The sequence below is a fragment of the Coregonus clupeaformis genome, chromosome 28 (genome assembly GCF_020615455.1).
Source record: "Coregonus clupeaformis isolate EN_2021a chromosome 28, ASM2061545v1, whole genome shotgun sequence".
Lineage (NCBI taxonomy): Eukaryota > Metazoa > Chordata > Actinopteri > Salmoniformes > Salmonidae > Coregonus > Coregonus clupeaformis.
Window position 1 is genome coordinate 11,992,261 of NC_059219.1, and position 20,000 is coordinate 12,012,260.

General features: G+C 44.8%; 1 protein-coding gene across 4 annotated transcripts in view; it reads left to right on the forward strand.

Annotated features, from left to right (window-relative positions):
• The window catches only part of LOC121556912 (neurobeachin-like protein 2), a 110,773-nt gene that overhangs the window by 6,032 nt on the left and 84,741 nt on the right, over window positions 1-20,000 (forward strand). For 3 of the 4 annotated variants that reach the window (XM_045208571.1, XM_045208572.1, XM_045208574.1), the window contains exons 2-7: window positions 12,311-12,399; window positions 13,721-14,242; window positions 14,968-15,049; window positions 16,659-16,771; window positions 17,308-17,390; window positions 19,998-20,000. The exon at window positions 19,998-20,000 is cut by the window's right edge and continues 83 nt beyond it. In XM_045208571.1, coding sequence (XP_045064506.1) covers window positions 12,311-12,399; window positions 13,721-14,242; window positions 14,968-15,049; window positions 16,659-16,771; window positions 17,308-17,390; window positions 19,998-20,000 — 892 coding nt within the window. Of the gene's footprint in view, window positions 1-9,842; window positions 10,302-12,310; window positions 12,400-13,720; window positions 14,243-14,967; window positions 15,050-16,658; window positions 16,772-17,307; window positions 17,391-19,997 lie in introns of those variants that run through there. The other variant, XM_045208573.1, reaches the window with a different exon arrangement.

Consider the following 20,000-nt stretch of genomic DNA (forward strand, 5'->3'; position numbering starts at 1 on the left):
ACTTCCTCCTGATCTGTCTCTCTGGTTGCGTCTCAAATGGCACTCTATTCCCTATATAGTGCACTACTTTTGACCAGGGCCCATAGAGCTCTGGTCAAAAGTAGTGCGCTATGTAGGGAATAGGGTGCCATTTGGGACAATCTTTCTCTCTGCATTTTGGAGGACAACTGTGATGTCATCGAGCCACTTCCTTTCCTCATTAACCTTTCAGACTGACAGAGATGACTGTATTTACTCTGTTCAGCAGGGTTTTACAACACACACACCCACACACACACAGGCTGGGCATCAGGTAGTTTTGCAAGGTAGTAAGACAGGGTTCTTCAATTCCGGTCCTGGAGGGCCGAAACACCTCTGTTTTTCATCCTCTCCTTCTAATCGGGCTAAATCAGACCTGGGACACCAGGTGAGTGCAATTAACTACCAGGTAGAAATAAAAAAACAGAAGTGTTTCGGCCCTCCAGGACCGGAATTGAAGAACCCTGTAGTAAGATTGAGATTTTGCATGTGTAGAATGGCTTGCAAATGAACAGAGTCCCAAATGGCACCCTATTCCCATAAAGTGCACTACTTTTGACCAGAGCCCTATTGGCCATTTCAGTATATGTCATCCAGAGTCTGTTGCACTTAAATCCTTGAGGTAAATGAGGACTGACACTGACAATATGGCCTTCATTTCACCATGGAGCAACAGAACGGTGTTCACTCACCGATGATTTCACAACATTACACCGTGTGGTAATAATCACCTGCTGTGACTGTTTCAACTCAATGAATGGACTGAGGTGAGGTAGCCTGAAAGGACAGGTGAGGTGTCACTCTACAACAACTTAACAGGTGACTTAACAGTCACCTGCCCCTCCTATAGTCTCAATGAGAATGCCTTGTTCTGGGTCTTTTGTTCAGTACCTGTAAGTCAAGTTAACATCAACAGTATAATCTTTAAACTGGATGTCTGCCTACGTACCTGTGTCTGACAGTCACATGTCACGCTCTCAGTATGGTGTCACTGTATGCACGAAATGGAGCATGAAGACATCTGAAACAAAGAAAGAAAGTATTTGAAAACGTCTGTGTCCCAAATGGTACCCTATCTCTACAGTGAGGGGAAAAAAGTATTTGATCCCCTGCTGATTTTGTACGTTTGCCCACTGACAAATAAATTATCAGTCTATAATTTTAATGGTATGTTTATTTGAACAGTGAGAGACAGAATAACAACAAAAAAATCCAGAAAAACGCATGTCGAAAATGTTATAAATTGATTTGCATTTTAATGAGGGAAATAAAAGGCTCCCAGGTGTCTTTTATACAGGTAACGAGCTGAGATTAGGAGCACACTCTTAAAGGGAGTGCTCCTAATCTCAGTTTGTTACCTGTATAAAAGACACCTGTCCACAGAAGCAATCAATCAATCAGATTCCAAACTCTCCACCATGGCCAAGACCAAAGAGCTCTCCAAGGATGTCAGGGACAAGATTGTAGACCTACACAAGGCTGGAATGGGCTACAAGACCATCGCCAAGCAGCTTGGTGAGAAGGTGACAACAGTTGGTGCGATTATTCGCAAATGGAAGAAACAAAAGAACTGTCAATCTCCCTCGGCCTGGGGCTCCATGCAAGATCTCACCTTGTGGAGTTGCAATGATCATGAGAACGGTGAGGAATCAGCCCAGAACTACACGGGAGTAGTTTGGGACACAGACTCTGATTGGGATCCCTCCTGCACTGCAGCCTCCCTGGCCAGAGTCTGTTTACCAACAAGCAGCTGAATCAAGAAACCCAAAGTTCTCTTTGTTCCCCCTCCACTGGTGCATGTCAGGAGGCTGGAGCGCCCCCCAGAATGTCAAGCAGTCCAGGGCAGCACAGCTGCACGGTCTGTCCCACATCCTACCAACTCCTCCCACCTCCTCCCTCCTTGGCAGCCGTTACCGGGTGAAGTTTCCCCCTTAGGTACAGATCTAGGATCAGCTTCCCCTCCCCCCAATCCTAACCTTAACAGTTAGTGGGGGGAAAATGAAAAACCGACTGAAGATCAGCGCCGAGGGGCAACTTCAACCTACACCTTGGCAGCCAGATAGTAGTACAGGGATCAGGGAGATCAGTGGAAATTAACCTTTTGATGTTAATGTCAACAGTCATGGTATACAACGGATATACTGTTGATAGTGTGGGAACAGGCTTTATAGTAGTAGTTGTGACATTCTGTTGTGAGGATGTGAAATTGGCCTACTGTTGCATTATGGGTAAGTTGTTGTCGTCTGCATTAATAATAAAGCTGTGTTTATCAGAGGTCTGGGTCAAACCAAGTCCAGGCATTGGTTCAGGGGACTTTGGCGGTGAAAAGGGAAGGGTTAGTAGGGGGACATTTTACCAGGTTTTTGGCTCAAATGACATTAACTGCTACTGTGTGGCATTGGTTGCATCCCAAATGGCAGCCTATTCCCTTTTATAGTGCACTGCTTTTGATCAGGGCTCTGGTGAAAAGTAGTGCACTACATAGGGAATAGGGTGCCATTTGGGACACCACACTGCCTTTTCTTGTACTTCTTCTACTCATTTCCCGTATCTGTAAATATAATTTAGATCACCATGGATTTGTGGTTTGTAACTTTTTGAAACGTAAGGAAGTTCTCCTTTTTGTACTTCAGCTTGAAATAACGGAACTATTTGTAAGAGGAGGAGCACGGGGCAGGGGAATATTAGGCTTTATATGGATGGAACATGGACCTTTCACAATATGTGTATGATATTACCACGATTCATGTGGTCAGTATTCACCCATGCAAGATGGTTTGACTGTAGTCTGAATCACAGTGCTGTTTCAGTTTGTTAGTGTTTGTTGATAGGATGTCCCTGGTGTACAGTACAGGACCCTGTCCTTCTGAGGATCTGGGTGACCCTGTCCATCTGAGGATCTGGGTGACCCTGTCCATCTGAGGATCTGGGTGACCCTGTCCATCTGTGGATCTGGGTGACCCTGTCCATCTGTGGATCTGGGTGACCCTGTCCATCTGTGGATCTGGGTGACCCTGTCCATCTGTGGATCTGGGTGACCCTGTCCATCTGAGGATCTGGGTGACCCTATCAATCTGGGTGACCCTGTCCATCTGAGGATCTGGGTGATAGGAGCATAGCCAGACATGATGTGCCTCCTCAAATCTACAGAATGTTCAAATATGAATGTGTGGTTATTATCACCTAATCTGTGTGCCCTGGTTAAGCAGAAACCTTGTGCTACCCAAATGTACAGTATGTTCAGAAGAAGGCTGTTATCACCAGATCCGATATTTTGGTTTCCACAACAGCTCATCAAAGACACTTTGTTCAAATACTTTGTGTTATCGTTGAATTGAGTTGAATGATGACGGTGCAGATGTTATCTTACTTGATGTGTTTATCTTTGTCATTATTCAACTCAGGGCTCACCTGTAAAAGAGACTTTGGTCTCAGTATGACTCCCTGATAAAATAAAGGTGAAATAAATGAATACAAACCCCAGTTACAGTATCTCATGAGAAAGGCCCTAAACTAAATATAGCCTATTCACGTCGCAGTTGGAGCGGCTATTGCGCTGTTTCCTACCACATGTTGTTAGAAGACCAAAGCGAAAGTATTATGAAGATTGGGACACACAAGTGAAGCAATATGATAATCGTAGATGGATTTAACGTGAACATTTCTGTCCAATAAACAAATTACTGTCATGGTTTTGTTTTAGGAATTTTAGTTTGTTTGACATTTGGCAATGTGAAACCAACCAGACCAGATGGGGGGAAATACAATGTAACAAATAATCGAACTCTGATTCGAACTAGGCCTATAGCTGAAAACTATGTGTGAAAACTCCCTAATTCCATGACTAGCCATGGAATGACTCCAAAGCTTTTTACAGGAATTCCGTTGTGTATAAAGCCTTGTCTTTTGTCATATCATAGCTAAGTTGATTAGGCCGTGTTTCTCACACTGTAACACACTAATCTGTGTTGTAAATCCCAGGCTTGCTTCCTACTGTTGTGGCCCAATCCAGACCCTATAATACTTGGTTTTGGTTTCAGAAAAGCTTTGCCGTGAATAGAGCAACAACACTTTCATAATTTCCTTTGTGTCAGTTAAACCCAGAGAACACAGAAAAAGCCATTGGTTTATCTAGACTTTTGTCATAGCAAGGTGAAGACTTTCATCCTGGAAATGGAGACACAGACAATGGGAGTAGTCATTTATTCTAGAGATTGAGAGACTTGTAAAACCAGCATGATGAAATCCCATTCAGCAGTGGGTGTGTAGAGATAATGTATGAATACAGAAAGACTGTGTTAAGTTATAAAGGAGCTGCTCCCTCTGTAATCACTCTGTAATTGCATCATAATATGAGTCAGCCAGTCTCTAGTGCCATTAGTCTGACTACATTTACGTCATTTAGCAGACGCTCTTATCCAGAGCGACTTACAGTTTAGTGCATACATTTTTTATTTATTTTTTATACTGGCCCCCCGTGGGAATCGAACCCACAACCCTGGCGTTGCAAACGCCATGCTCTAACAACTGAGCTACCTCCCTGCCGGCCATTCCCTCCCCTACCCTAGACGACGCTGGGCCAATTGTGCGCCGCCCCATTGGTCTCCCGGTTGCGGCCGGCTACGACAGAGCCTGGATTCGAACCAGGATCTCTAGTGGCACAGCTAGCACTGCGATGCAGTGCCTTAGACCACTGCGCCACTCGGGAGAGTACTAGATACAGGACAGTTTGAATATAACCCCAGTAGATACAGAACAGTTTGAATATAACCCCAGTAGATACAGGACAGTTTGAATATAACCCCAGTAGATACAGGACAGTTTGAATATAACCCCAGTAGATACAGAACAGTTTGAATATAACCCCACTAGATACAGGACAGTTTGAATATAACCCCACTAGATACAGAACAGTTTGAATATAACCCCACTAGATACGGGACAGTTTGAATATAACCCCAGTAGATACAGGACAGTTTGAATATAACCCCAGTAGATACAGGACAGTTTGAATATAACCCCAGTAGATACAGAACAGTTTGAATATAACCCCAGTAGATACAGGACAGTTTGAATATAACCCCACTAGATACAGAACAGATTGAATATAACCCCAGTAGATACAGGACAGTTTGAATATAACCCCAGTAGATACAGGACAACCCACTAGATACAGGACAGTTTGAATATAACCCCACTAGATACAGAACAGTTTGAATATAACCCCACTAGATACAGAACAGATTGAATATAACCCCACTAGATACAGAACAGTTTGAATATAACCCCAGTAGATACAGAACAGTTTGAATATAACCCCACTAGATACAGAACAGTTTGAATATAACCCCAGTAGATACGGGACAGTTTGAATATAACCCCAGTAGATACAGGACAGTTTGAATATAACCCCACTAGATACAGAACAGATTGAAAATAAACCCACTAGATACAGAACAGATTGAAAATAACCTCACTAGATACAGGACAGTTTGAATATAACCCCAGTAGATCACAGTAGACTCTCTATTCTGAATCCAGGTTTAGAGTAAATGGCTGTCCATCCCAAGTGATGTCAGGTTTATTTTGGACTATGGATTGAGGGCTGTATGCCGCGGGACCTGCGGGTCCCGACAGAGATTATAGCGGCGCGGTCGACATTTTTCATGCTGCGGACGGTCAGACAGACAGACGACTTTGGGGATGAAAATATTTTTGTTGTCCCGCAGATTATTTGGAAACGGTCCTCTTTCTGCTTTGTATGCGTTAGCCTATCTATTGTATGAAACGCAAATATTTTTCACATTTATTCAAACACTCAGAATTCACTGCTTCAACTTCAGTAGGCCTACCTGTCCTCTCCTAGTTGGGCGTGCGAGTTCAAGTGCGCCTAGTAGGTGTGGTCTCATTGAAATAGAGTAGGCTGCCTACATGGGCGGAGAATCACGTGGCAGTTAACTTAACAGTATTGGTACGTGGGTAAAATCACTTGGGAAGCCATAATACTACCTACACTGTATGTGTTTTGATAATTGCGTTGTTTGCTGTTAATTCATATGCCTTGTGACCGTGATATATAGGGCAGACAGTGGCAGAATAAATTCAACCACACCTTTGTTTTATCACAAAACCGGAGAGCAACCTCTGTCCGGTGAAGTCCACGACGCATATTGCATGTAACAGACAGTTACATGACCTACAGCATGGTTAAGCAAGTTAATGTTTCCGACATTTTCGGACCACTAAACACATACCGCAAGTCGCAAAGGAAACAGGAGCTGCCTCCACTATTCCAGCACCATTTCTATTTCAACATCATCAAATCACCTCTGCTTAGTCTAAAACAGTGACAACTAAAAGATACCAAAAACGATATAGTTTATGTTTCTGATTTCTGTTTGCGTGTGTGAGTGCGTGCGCACGCGTTCGTGCAAGTAGAAAAACATGTTGACTCACCCTACTTGTAGAGAAACGCCAATGCCATCCTCCTCTCTTTCATGTTGACGACACAGTACACGCTTTTCTTTTTTGTTGTCCTAGGCTACCTGGCTAAAATGCTTGCTCGCTAGCCTAACTTTCATTCATGGGTAACGTTAGCTAGTTAACATTAGCCTTCTACATTTAGCTACATATTGAACTTCCATCCTCTCAGGCTAGGTGCACAACAATGTATGAATTAACAACCTCTCCCTCAACGTGATCAAGACAAAGGAGATGATTGTGGACTACAGGAAACATTTTTGGACTGAGCACGCCCCCATTCTCATCGACGGGGCTGTAGTGAAACAGGTTGAGAGCCTCAAGGTCCTTGGTGTCCACATCACTAACGAAACTATCATGGTCCAAACACACCAAGACAGTCGTGAAGAGGGCACGACAAAGCCTATTTCCCCTCAGGAGACATTTGATTTGGCATGGGTCTCAGATCCTAAAAAAGTTATACAGCTGCACCATCAAGAGCATCCTGACTGGTTGCATCACTGCCTGGTGTGGCAACTGCTCGGCCTCCGACCGCAAGGCACTACAGAGGGTAGTGCGTACGGCCCAGTACATCACTGGGGCCAAGCTTCCTGCCATCCAGGACCTCTATACCAGGCGGTGTCAGAGGAAGGCCCTAAAAATTGTCAAAGACTCCAGACACCCCAGTCATAGACTTTTCTCTCTGCTACCGCATGGCAAGAGGTACCGGAGCGCCAAGTCTAGGTCCAAAAGGCTTCTTAACAGCTTCTACCCCCAAGCCATAAGACTCCTGAACAGCTAATCATGGCTACCCGGACTATTTGCATTGTCTCCCCCACCCCACCCCCTCTTTTACGCTGCTGCTACTCTGTTTATTATCTATGCATAGTCACTTTAACTCTACCCACATGTACATATTACCTCAATTATCTCGACTAACCGGTGCCTCCCTACTGTTATTTTATTTTACTGCAGCTCTTTAATTATTATTATTATTATTTTTTTACTTATCTATTTTTTACTTAACACTTTTTTTTCTTAAAACTGCATTGTTGGTTAAGGGCTTGTAAGTAAGCATTTCACTGTAAGGTCTACACCTGTTGTAATCGGCGCATGTGGCAAATAACATTTGTTTTGATTAATGGTTGGATCAGAATCACTGTTATAATCATTGGCCAGTACGGAGAATGAAGTAAAACCACAAGTCCAAATCCCTATCTCCATCCATGGCTAATTTAGGAATGGGATAATTTTAGATGGCTAGCTAGCCAGCCACCGGAGGACAACAACAACGAGATGCAACAATTCAAGTTGTTTCTGTTTTAATGAGGTATGTTCTCAAAGCGATTTGATAGGAGCCAAATCCAAGATGGCTTCCCTTGATACTTTTTTTTTTTTCTTCGCCAGGACCATTCAAAGTTGATCTCGCTCAGTTTAGCTCAACGCTGATTGGCTAATTTGTATTTTTTTTTTGTCAAGGGAGTCCAAATGGTCGCTGGCTTCCCTTGCATTTAATTCTACGGGCGGCAAGAATGTCATACTCGTTTGGACAGTATCAGATAGATAGCCTACACATAGAGAGACAGAGGACCAGACAGTATCAGATAGATGGCCGTCATTGTAAATAAGAATTTGTTCTTAACTGACTTGTCTAGTTAAATAAAGGTTAAATAAAAAAATAAAAAAGTAGGAAACCGAGTTTCTTACCTGTTATCCCACATGGAACGATCCCATAATTGTTACAATTACAACAAAATAACACTATTATATAACATATTTAACATATATTTTAATATTCCTGTAGAACTGTAAAAAAGAGTGAGATCATTTTGAGCTTTAGAAACAAGTGCTTTCATAAATGCATGGTGGGCCTCGTTTCGCTGGAGCAGTGTTTTGCTTGGAATAGACAAGCCATGGGTCTCTCCCCTCTCTCCCCGTTCGCCATCCTCCTATTGTAGTGGGCCACTGAAAACTTTAGTTGCCCCTCATCTCTTGGGAAATTCCCCTCTTTATCCTGATGTGGCCCAGCCTGCACTAACATATCCCTTAAAGATCCATTCATATATTTTGGCCACTCACCGGGATCCTTTATGTTTTTTGGTCTGGGAGTTGGATTTAGCAGCAGCACCACCACTGTCATCGGGGACGGGGAGCGACGAATCTGAGTCCGGGTCCAAGATAGTAGGGTCTTCGCCGGCGTTGTTTGGAGGTGTGGCTAGGCCTGGTGCAACCACCTGTTCTTGTCCAGCCAGAGAGCTGTCATCATCAGTGGAAGTGCATGGCTCGGACTCCTCCGGTTTGCCCTCTTCGCTGCTAGAATCAGCGAACGGGGGCTCGTTGTTCTCGGCGAATGAATAGCCTGTCCTCAGAGGCTTGCCATTCTCCACACCGGCTGATGGACATTGCTGCACGCTGATACATTTCAGCAGCGAATCTCTTTGGTTTGGAGACTGTGCCTCTTTTCTCATTCGTTTTATTTTTTAAATATTCGCTTCCTGATAGTTTTTTTTAGACATGGTAGCAAATTGTTTCAAATTAATAGCTTACTTTTAGCTAAAATGATATCCACTAGTAGCTAGCTAACATTAACAGGTTAGGCTACTGCCGTAATCACTAATCGTCTTCGTCATACACAAACATAAAAAACAAAACAATCATTTAATTGGCAGATTCATTTTTATTAATGTTTCACAATTGGATAATCCCATTATAAACACACAAGTCGTCGGGAACTGCAGCAACGCTATGAGCTGGTGGCTGGGGTGCCTTCGGCAGTGTAGCAGCCAATCAGGGGAGCCGGAAGGCGGCAGCCAATTGTCAAAAATGCCGTCCCAAATTCAAGTGGCGCCATAGGCGTCTGCCTAATCTTGCCTAATGGGAGGGCCGGCCCTGGGTAGGCTATAGAAATAGCTTAAGAAAAAGGGCAAGTCTCTCCAACTCTGCTCACTTCAAACTACATCTAGCATATTGGCTGATATAGCCCAGTATTAAATACAGAAAGCCTAATATAATGGACCACGTGAGAATCTCTTGTAATTATACCTATTTCTTAAGTAATTTTTGCGCATTTGATATTGCCTATAGGGTGAAAAATAGCTGGCAAGTGAGCTATGTCACATACACCTGAAATAACTTTACGGGACTGCGGTTGGGTTTGGGACCAGTTCTTGCGGTAGCGGGTGGGAGTCCGACAGAAACCCAGCGGGCGTGATGCGTTATGAAAATCTGCGGGCGGAGCAGGATGAAGAAATCAGTCATGTGCAGACCTCTACTGTGGATAACTGACAATGATGTGACTATTTCAAGGTAATTCTATCTTCATGTCACTGAAACAGACAGACAGTCAGGGTATGAGGTGGCTGTTGAAATTAATACAATACACTGTTTTATGGAGAGGATGCTGAGTTTGAGCGGCGTGTGGAGGAAATGTGTTTCGGTTATAGTGACTTGGCATTTCCTGGTTGCTTGACAGAAGGAGAGCGAGACGGAGCGAGAGACAGACAGACAGGCACTAGTGCTGGTTAGGAGAGAAGAGCTAGAGACACACAGGCACTAGTGCTGGCTGGTTAGGAGATATGTGCTACTCACTACTCTAAGAGGGGCTGAAGGATCCTGTGGGCCTGGTCTGGACCTGCTGTTCTGACTCGGGACCCTGATAACCCAGGATCCCAGGAGGGCTCACTGAGACTGTTCTGACTCTGGACTCCCTAATAACCCAGGACCCAGGACAGCTCACTGAGACTGGGTTCTTCTGAACCCCTTCTCCCTGCCCTACCAGACACATGCAATGAGACATGGACTGGCCCACAAATGACAGCCAACTGGTAGGCTAATATTATCATTTCATTCTAGATAGATTACAGAAAACCTGAAGAAATAAGCCTAATGTTCAGTCACTCACATTGATGCACTGCACCTTACTGTATATAGGATTTAACATCTGTTACGCTGCCACTGCTGAGTTGAAAGACGTTTTGCTGAAGTTACCCATTAGTCAGTAGCAGTGGTCTTTTAAACAGGAGGGTTTCTGAAGTGTGTTTTGGAGTGTGCCTTGGAGCCATACTGTTGCTGCTGCATGCTGTTGACAACGTAGCTAACTTCCTCTACAGGGGCCCGTGGGCGTCTTTCAGGCTGCATGCACCAACCAGGCACTGTTCATTAGTAAACTAGTAGCAGTAGGAATCTCATGGGAAGTGCCTGACTAATTGTCAGATCATGTGCTGTGTCACCTGATGTTATTTGGGTGTATTGAGTCAGGCTGTCCCGCGTGGGACCTGTACTCCCTCACTCCACACACCGCCTGATCTGTGGAAAATAACACTCCTTGTTTTCTCGGAAAGAAGTCTTTGCGTCTCTTAAACCGTCAGGCTCTGTGTGAAGTCAGGGGAAGGTCTCCTCTTTACCTCAACACCATGAGGTTCTTCTCTCCCTGTAGAACGCTGAGCTGATGTAGCATCTGTTTGACTGTACTGTAGCTATCAAACTAGGTGTAAAGTGTCTCTGGGACGGTAGTGTACTGTAGCTATAATAATAATAATAATAATAATAATAATAATAATATGCCATTTAGCAGACGCTTTTATCCAAAGCGACTTAGTCATGTGTTGCATACATTTTTTACGTATGGGTGGTCCCGGGGATCGAACCCACTACCCTGGCGTTACAAGCTCCATGCTCTACCAATTGAGCTACAGAGGACCACAAACTATCAAACTAGGTGTAAAGTGTCTCTGTTGCGCTCTAGTTGTTTAGTGACATCAATAGTAGATAGTACACGGTCTCTCTGTGGCGCTCTAGTTGTTTAGTGACATCAATAGTAGCCTGGGTTCCAGTCTATTTCTGCTCTCTTGCCAACTCCTTGGCTTGACAATGACAGCAGTGGAGTAGGAAAGAGCACAAACAGATCTGGGACCAGGCTAGAAGAGGCTTTGTGAGAGATGGGAAACGTAGTGTGACTTGATAGGAGGAGGGTAGCAGGATATGATGAGTCAGATAAGAGCTGCGATATTGACAGAACCTACAGTAGAACTATGTAAAAATGTCCCTGTTGCAGAACCTACAGTAGAACTATGTAAAAATGTATATGTGTTACAGAACCAACAATAGAACTCTGATATGTAAAAATGCCCCTGTGCACCAGAACCTACAGTAGAACTCTGATATGTAAAAATGTCCCTGTGCGATAGAGTTCAAGGCCTGTCACCCTGTCCCTTTCCATTTAAAGCACAGTATTTAATAGAGTTGAGGATCGATAAGTCGATTGATGATGAAAAACAGTCACATTGTTTGAGCATAAATCAAGTACATGACTTAACGGGTGATTTTATTTGGCCTATAAAGAAATCTATATTGTAGCTTGTTACTTTTGTGATAGTTATTTTCACACAAAAAGGCTTGAATGCATTAGCTCATATGCTCCTGAATGTGCCATCACTTTCGGAAGGTTGCTGCAACTTCCTGTTGCAACAACAAGAGACGTCAGCCCCCTCAGGTTGCTGTTTTGAGTTTGAGCGCTACACACTGCATAAGTACAACCTGTTAGCACTGTGGTCAGAAAACAACAATCTCAAAAAACAACCACAGGGTACAATCCCTTTTAACGGAACGTTAACGTGTACTGGTCCACGTGCACTGTACTTGTTCCATATTGTGACTTCAGAATCAGAAAATGTTTATTGCCATGCACCAAAATGTTGCCAGGAATGTCCCTTGGTGTTGTACACAGAAGCATCAACATGCACAATCACATCAACGATCAAGCCAGATCAGACTTGTGACAGTGTGACTGGAGACTCATCCTCCATCTCTCTCTTCCCGTCCTCTCCTCCTGCAGAAAGATGTGGGCTGCCTGCAGCAGTGGCTGGAGGCGTTTGTGGCTTCCTTTGAGAAGCTTGTTGATGTGCAGTCACTGGAGCCTCGCAGGTGAGTTGACTGATTTGGCTCAAATGTATTTCAAACGTCCAAAATTGCAATCTATTCCCTATCTAGTGCACTACTTTTGACCAGATCCTAGATCTGTAACCAGGGGAAACTTCAGGGCTCTGGTCACACATAGGGTACCTTGTCTGGTACCTTGTCATCTAAAAGGCTTACAAGAGGAACTGAGCAATTCAATAGTTATAAAAGTACTTCATTTATTTTTAAAACTGAAAACTTAGAAAGTAAAGCACATGGCTGGTGGCTTAAACAAATGGCTCTTCCACATAGTCAGGAAACACCTTCCAGAAAACACAGGCCCTGATCACACATTGCAGGCACCTGTGCCAATTAGCCACGCCCACCAATTGGGCAATATAGTGAACAATGCATTACAACAGGAAATGTTTGGAGATGCAGGCTATAGATTATATGGATGAATTGAAATAGAAAATAAATAACATTACTTCAGAGTAATCTACAGTTTCAAAATGTCAATAAAAAAAGAGTAATTTAGTCCATAGTAAAGGGCTCTCCTTCACAGGGTGTCATTTGGGGAAACATTTTGAAAGTAACATTGAAAGTCACATTGTTGTCTGCACATCACATTATAAAAGCATTATTAGTGTGCAGGCAGGATGTTTCTTTAATTCATCAAGATGTTACCAAATCCCTGCTGAGGGAGAGATACTGTAGGTACTGCAGGCTACAGGTGGTTTGTGTCAGACTGAGTTGGATGAACTCTGACCTTATTACTAATCCAGAGGTGCAATTTTGACATGCATAAGTAGTAAAACACCACCATCCCCCCCTCCCTCTTCTCTCCCTCCCTCTCCCTCTTCTCTCCCTCCTCCTCTCTCCCTCTTCTCTCCTCTCTCCCTCTTCTCTCCCCCCTCTCCCTCTTCTCTCCCCCCTCTCCCTCTTCTCTCCCCCCTCTCCCTCTTCTCTCCCCCCTCTCCCTCTTCTCTCCCCCCTCTCCCTCTTCTCTCCCCCCTCCCCTCTCCCTCTTCTCTCCCCCTCTCTCCTCTCCCTCTTCTCTCCCCCTCTCCCTCTTCTCTCCCCTCCCTCTCCCTCTTCTCTCCCCCCCTCCCCTCTCCCTCTTCTCTCCCTCCTCCCCCTCTTCTCTCCCTCCTCCCCCTCTCCCTCCTCCCTCTTCTCTCCCTCCTCCCCTTTTCTCCCCCTCCTCCCCCTCTCCCTCCTCTCTCCCTCCCACTTCTCTCCCTCCTCCTCCTCCCCCCCTTCTCTCCCTCTCCCTCTTCTCTCTCTCCTCCCCCTTTCCTCTCCTTTCTCTCCTCTCCTCCTCCTCTCCCTCCTCCTGCTTTCCCAGGCTGGAGGACTATATTGCGGAGGTTCCCCTCGTACCCAGGGACGTACTGGTGCTCTTCAGTGACCAGCTATGGCACAGTGCCCTGCACCTCTCTGGGGGCGACAGTAACAACAGCACCCTGCACCTCTCTGGGGGTGACAGTACCAACAGCACCCTGCACCTCTCTGGGGGCGACAGTACCAACAGCACCCTGCACCTCTCTGGGGGCGACAGTAACAACAGCACCCTGCACCTCTCTGGGGGCGACAGTACCAACAGCACCCTGCACCTCTCTGGGGGCGACAGTACCAACAGCACCCTGCACCTCTCTGGGGGCGACAGTAACAACGGCACCCTGCACCTCTCTGGGGGTGACAGTAACAACAGCACCCTGCACCACACTGGGGGTGACAGTAACAACAGCACCCTGCACCTCTCTGAGGGTGACAGTAACAACAGCGCCCTGCACCTCTCTGGGGGCGACAGTACCAACAGCACCCCACACCCCCTGCTGCTCATCAAGTTCTTCATCATCGTCTGCAGGTTGGCCTTATAGTAAAGCCCCGGGGCCTCAGTCATCATCATTAGGGTCAGGAGTTTTTCCCTGACTATGTGAAATGACCAGGTTCTAACAAGGGCTGAGCAGAATTCTTCCTGGTTATGGTGAAACACCTGGCTCTGATTATAATGATAATCAGGGAGGAAACTAAAGAGTTCTTCCTGGTTGTGGTGAAACACCTGGTAAAAATTATAATCAGGGAGGAAACTAAAGAGTTCTTCCTGGTTGTGGTAAAACATCTGGTAAAAATGATAATCAGGGAGGAAACTAAAGAGTTCTTCCTGGTTGTGGTAAAACATCTGGTAAAAATGATAATCAGGGAGGAAACTAAAGAGTTCTTCCTGGTTGTGGTGAAACACCTGGCTCTGATTTATAATCATAATGATAATCAGGGAGGAAACTAAAGTATCTGTTGTTCCTTAATGTTGTCTGTAGTGAAGAACCTGGTTACACCGTAATCCTATAGCTGTGGTACAAGCCAGACATGTTCTATGACCGTCAGTTCACCCCTTTGTTGAATAACTCTGCCCATCCTTTCTACCTGATGCTAGATAACAAGATAAAGAAGCTAGAAGCTGATGCTAGATAACAAGAGAATAGAAGCTGATGCTAGATAACAAGAGAATAGAAGCTAGAAGCTGATGCTAGATATCAGTGAGATCAGAGAAAGATTAGTGATTATTTAATGACGTGAGTCTCTGTTCTTCAGGAATATGGAAAACATTGACCAAGAGAAGACCCCAGGCTATGTCTTCAAGACCATTAAACTGTTAAACTTCTGCTTGACTCAGGTAAGACACCACCCTAGATGAATCTCTCTCTCTCTCTCACACACACACACACACTTAAGCTACACATTAGACATTTTCAATAATGAATGATCTGCAACCTATACTATATCACTCATGCATAGATAATATACTGTCTATTGAGCCAGAATGATAGTATGCTGTCTATTGAGCCAGAATGATAATATGCTGTCTATTGAACCAGAATGATAATATGCTGTCTATTGAACCAGAATGATAATATAATATAATAATAATAATAATATGCCATTTAGCAGACGCTTTTATCCAAAGCGACTTACAGTCATGCGTGCATACATTTTTGTGTATGGATGGTCCCGGGGATCGAACCCACTACCTTGGCGTTACAAGCGCCGTGCTCTACCAGCTGAGCTACAGAGGACCACATATGCTGTCTATTGAACCAGAATGATAATATGCTGTCTATTGAGCCAGAATGATAATATGCTGTCTATTGTACCATAATGATAATATGCTGTCTATTGAGCCAGAATTATAATATGCTGTCTATTGAGCCAGAATGATAATATGCTGTCTATTGAACCAGAATGATAATATGCTGTCTATTGAGCCAGAATGATAATATGCTGTCTATTGTACCAGAATGATAATATGCTGTCTATTGAGCCAGAATTATAATATGCTGTCTATTGAACCAGAATGATAATATACTGTCTATTGAACCAGAATGATAATATGCTGTCTATTAAACCAGAGAATGCAGTGGAGATGAGGAGAATACTATCCTATAAATCCACATGACATTTTTCCACCTAGAAGAAACAGAACTGGTTTCATGAGAATAGAGAAGTGGGTGTGTGGCTGAGCTGTGTGAAGGTGGAATGTGTCTATTGTCAGTATTGTTTGTGAAGTGTGTCATAAACAGGAATGTTTATTTAGTAGAAGTGAAGAGTGTCATAAACAGGAATGTTTATTTAGTAGAAGTGAAGAGTGTCATAAACAGGAATGTTTATTTAGTAGAAGTGAATAGTGTCATAAACAGGAATGTTTATTTAGTAGAAGTGAAGAGTGTCATAAACAGGAATGTTTATTTAGTAGAAGTGAAGAGTGTCATAAACAGGAATGTTTATTTAGTAGAAGTGAATAGTGTCATAAACAGGAATGTTTATTTAGTAGAAGTGAAGAGTGTCATAAACAGGAATGTTTATTTAGTAGAAGTGAAGAGTGTCATAAACAGGAATGTTTATTTAGTAGAAGTGAAGAGTGTCATAAACAGGAATGTTTATTTAGTAGAAGTGAAGAGTGTCATAAACAGGAATGTTTATTTAGTAGAAGTGAATAGTGTCATAAACAGGAATGTTTATTTAGTAGAAGTGAAGAGTGTCATAAACAGGAATGTTTATTTAGTAGAAGTGAAGAGTGTCATAAACAGGAATGTTTATTTAGTAGAAGTGAAGAGTGTCATAAACAGGAATGTTTATTTAGTAGAAGTGAAGAGTGTCATAAACAGGAATGTTTATTTAGTAAAAGTGTGTAGCTGTTTGTTATTATCTGCTCTGAGATGTCTTTGTGTCTTAAAGTCCTCTCAAGGTCAAGTAAATATAAGCGTGTGTGTCTGTGTGTGTTTCAGCTGAAGAAGCAGCCTGAGGATCAGTCATCCCTCCAGACAGTGATTCAGCATGGCCTGATGCTGTTGGAGAGTCTCTTTGACCCCTACCATACATGGAGGAGACGCCTGGCAGGGTAAGAGGGTGTGTGTGTGTGCCCTACCCATGGTTTGAAGCAGGGTGTTGACCGCCTGTTGGAATGTGTGTCAGTATGTCTGTATCTTTGTGTGTGTGTGTGTGTGGTGAGGGACCATGTTGAGGGCAGACTGTATAAACCCAACCCTTAGAAATGACTAGGCCTTATCTCTGCATGTTCATCTGGAGTGGATGCTGGTGTTGTTGACGTAACATGAAGCTGCAACAGCTCTTATCTCCAGTCTCCTTAAGGTTGCATCCCAAATGGCACCCTGCCTATTCCCTACACAGTGCACTACTTTTGACCCGAGCCCTGTGGGGCACTACACAGGGAATAGGATGCTGTAGATTACAGAAAGCTCAACATGACTGTTAACACCATGCTATTGAGAGAGGGAAGTGGTTGGGCTGCATCCCAGTTGGCACCGTATTCCCTATATAGTGCAGTGTTTTTGACCAGAAAGGGAACAGGATGCTATTTGGTACACAGTCCAAGTCTGTAGGCCTGCTGTAAGTGTGTGTGTGTGTGTGTTTTAGGGAGGAGGTGAGCATGGTGGAGAGGAGCAAGTATAAGTTCTCCCCTATCCCCTTACCAGAGGAGCTGCCTGCTCTATTCCATGGTGAGGCACCACACACTCTCTCTCTCTCACACACACACAGTGGATTTATCACACACCGATAATTAACTCACATACAAGTACTAGTCTCTCCCCCAGACCTCCCTCCTAGACCGCAGTATCCTGGATAACTTCTCTCCCCCAGACCTCCCTCCTACACCGCAGTATCCTGGATAACTTCTCTCCCCCCAGACCTCCCTCCTACACCGCAGTATCCTGGATAACTTCTCTTCCCCCAGACCTCCCTCCTACACCGCAGTATCCTGGATAACTTCTCTCCCCCAGACCTCCCTCCTACACCGCAGTATCCTGGATAACTTCTCTCCCCAGACCTCCCTCCTACACCGCAGTATCCTGGATAACTTCTCTCCCCCAGACCTCCCTCCTACACCGCAGTATCCTGGATAACTTCTCTCCCCCAGACCTCCCTCCTACACCGCAGTATCCTGGATAACTTCTCTTCCCCCAGACCTCCCTCCTACACCGCAGTATCCTGGATAACTTCTCTCCCCCAGACCTCCCTCCTACACCGCAGTATCCTGGATAACTTCTCTCCCCCAGACCTCCCTCCTACACCGCAGTGTCCTGGATAACTTCTCTCCCTCAGACCTCCCTCCTACACCGCAGTATCCTGGATAACTTCTCTCCCCCAGACCTCCCTCCTACACCGCAGTGTCCTGGATAACTTCTCTCCCCCAGACCTCCCTCCTACACCGCAGTATCCTGGATAACTTCTCTCCCCCAGACCTCCCTCCTACACCGCAGTATCCTGGATAACTTCTCTCCCCCAGACCTCCCTCCTACACCGCAGTATCCTGGATAACTTCTCTCCCCCAGACCTCCCTCCTACACCGCAGTATCCTGGATAACTTCTCTCCCCCAGACCTCCCTCCTACACCGCAGTATCCTGGATAACTTCTCTTCCCCCAGACCTCCCTCCTACACCGCAGTATCCTGGATAACTTCTCTCCCCCAGACCTCCCTCCTACACCGCAGTATCCTGGATAACTTCTCTCCCCCAGACCTCCCTCCTACACCGCAGTATCCTGGATAACTTCTCTTCCCCCAGACCTCCCTCCTACACCGCAGTATCCTGGATAACTTCTCCCCCCCAGACCTCCCTCCTACACCGCAGTATCCTGGATAACTTCTCTCCCCCCAGACCTCCCTCCTACACCGCAGTATCCTGGATAACTTCTCTTCCCCCAGACCTCCCTCCTACACCGCAGTATCCTGGATAACTTCTCTCCCCCCAGACCTCCCTCCTACACCGCAGTATCCTGGATAACTTCTCTCCCCCAGACCTCCCTCCTACACCGCAGTATCCTGGATAACTTCTCTCTCTTACAGCCTATGGTCCCAATTTGACGACTACTTCTTCAAAACAGCTTCCACTGAGTCCCACTATAGACTTCATTCAGCACCCTTGTATTCATATTACCTCTCTCTCTATAGAACTACTCAGACTACCTTTATGCTAGGCTGTTTTCCTTAGATTTTCTGTTCCAGTAATATACAGCTTTCCTCTAGGCTGCTCAAGTTGTACTTTTCTCCCTTTGGAGAAACACAGTGGGCAAGAGTCCAGTCCAGTCGATGTGTTCTGCCTTGATCTAAAGTTAATTATGTTATTTTCTAATTAGCAGTGTTCTCTTATAATATAATATAATATGCCATTAAGCAGACGCTTTTAATCCAAAGCGATTTACAGTCATGTGTGCATACATTTTATGTATGGGTGGTCCCGGGGATCGAACCCACTACCCTGGCGTTACAAGCGCCATGCTCTACCAATTGAGCTACAGAGGACCACTGGGATCTTTAGTTTATTAAACGCTTCTATTGATAGTGTCCTTTGATTAGCACGGTGCTAATCTCTAAACCGTGTGGGAAACCTGTCTGGACAAGTTGAGTCTGTAGATTACAGAAAGCTCAACATGACTGTTAACGCCATACTATTGAGAGAGGGCAGTGGTTGGGCTGCATCCCAGTTGGCACCGTATTCCCTATATAGTGCAGTGTTTTTGACCAGAAAGTTATGCACTATGTAGGAAATAGGGTTCTATTTGGCACTCCGGACCTACTGTAGGAGTGTGGGATCAAGTGGTGTGTGTAATACTGCTAGCTGATGTTGGCCCTATTACCAAGGCTTATGGGATCTCCATTGTCTTGATACATAGCCTTGCCTAACTAGGACTCAACCCACATCCTTCTGTTTCTCAATGCTGTCCCTGTGTGCCTTGGATTTCCACATCTATTAATGACACCACGGTATACTGGCTGTGCAATGTGTCGTTGGTTCACAGACAGCCTGACAAAACACCAACCATCAATGTGTGGTTCACAGACAGCCTGTCAAAACACCAACCATCAATGTGTTGTTGGTTCCTAGACAGCCTGTCAAAACACCAACCATCAATGTGTGGTTTACAGACAGCTTGTCAAAACACCAACCATCAATGTGTCGTTGGTTCACAAACAGCCTGTCAAAACGCCAACAATCAATGTGTCGTTGGTTCATAGACAGCCTGTCAATACACCAACCATCAATGTGTCGTTGGTTCACAGACAGCCTGTCAAAACACCAACCATCAATGTGTCGTTGGTTCACAGACA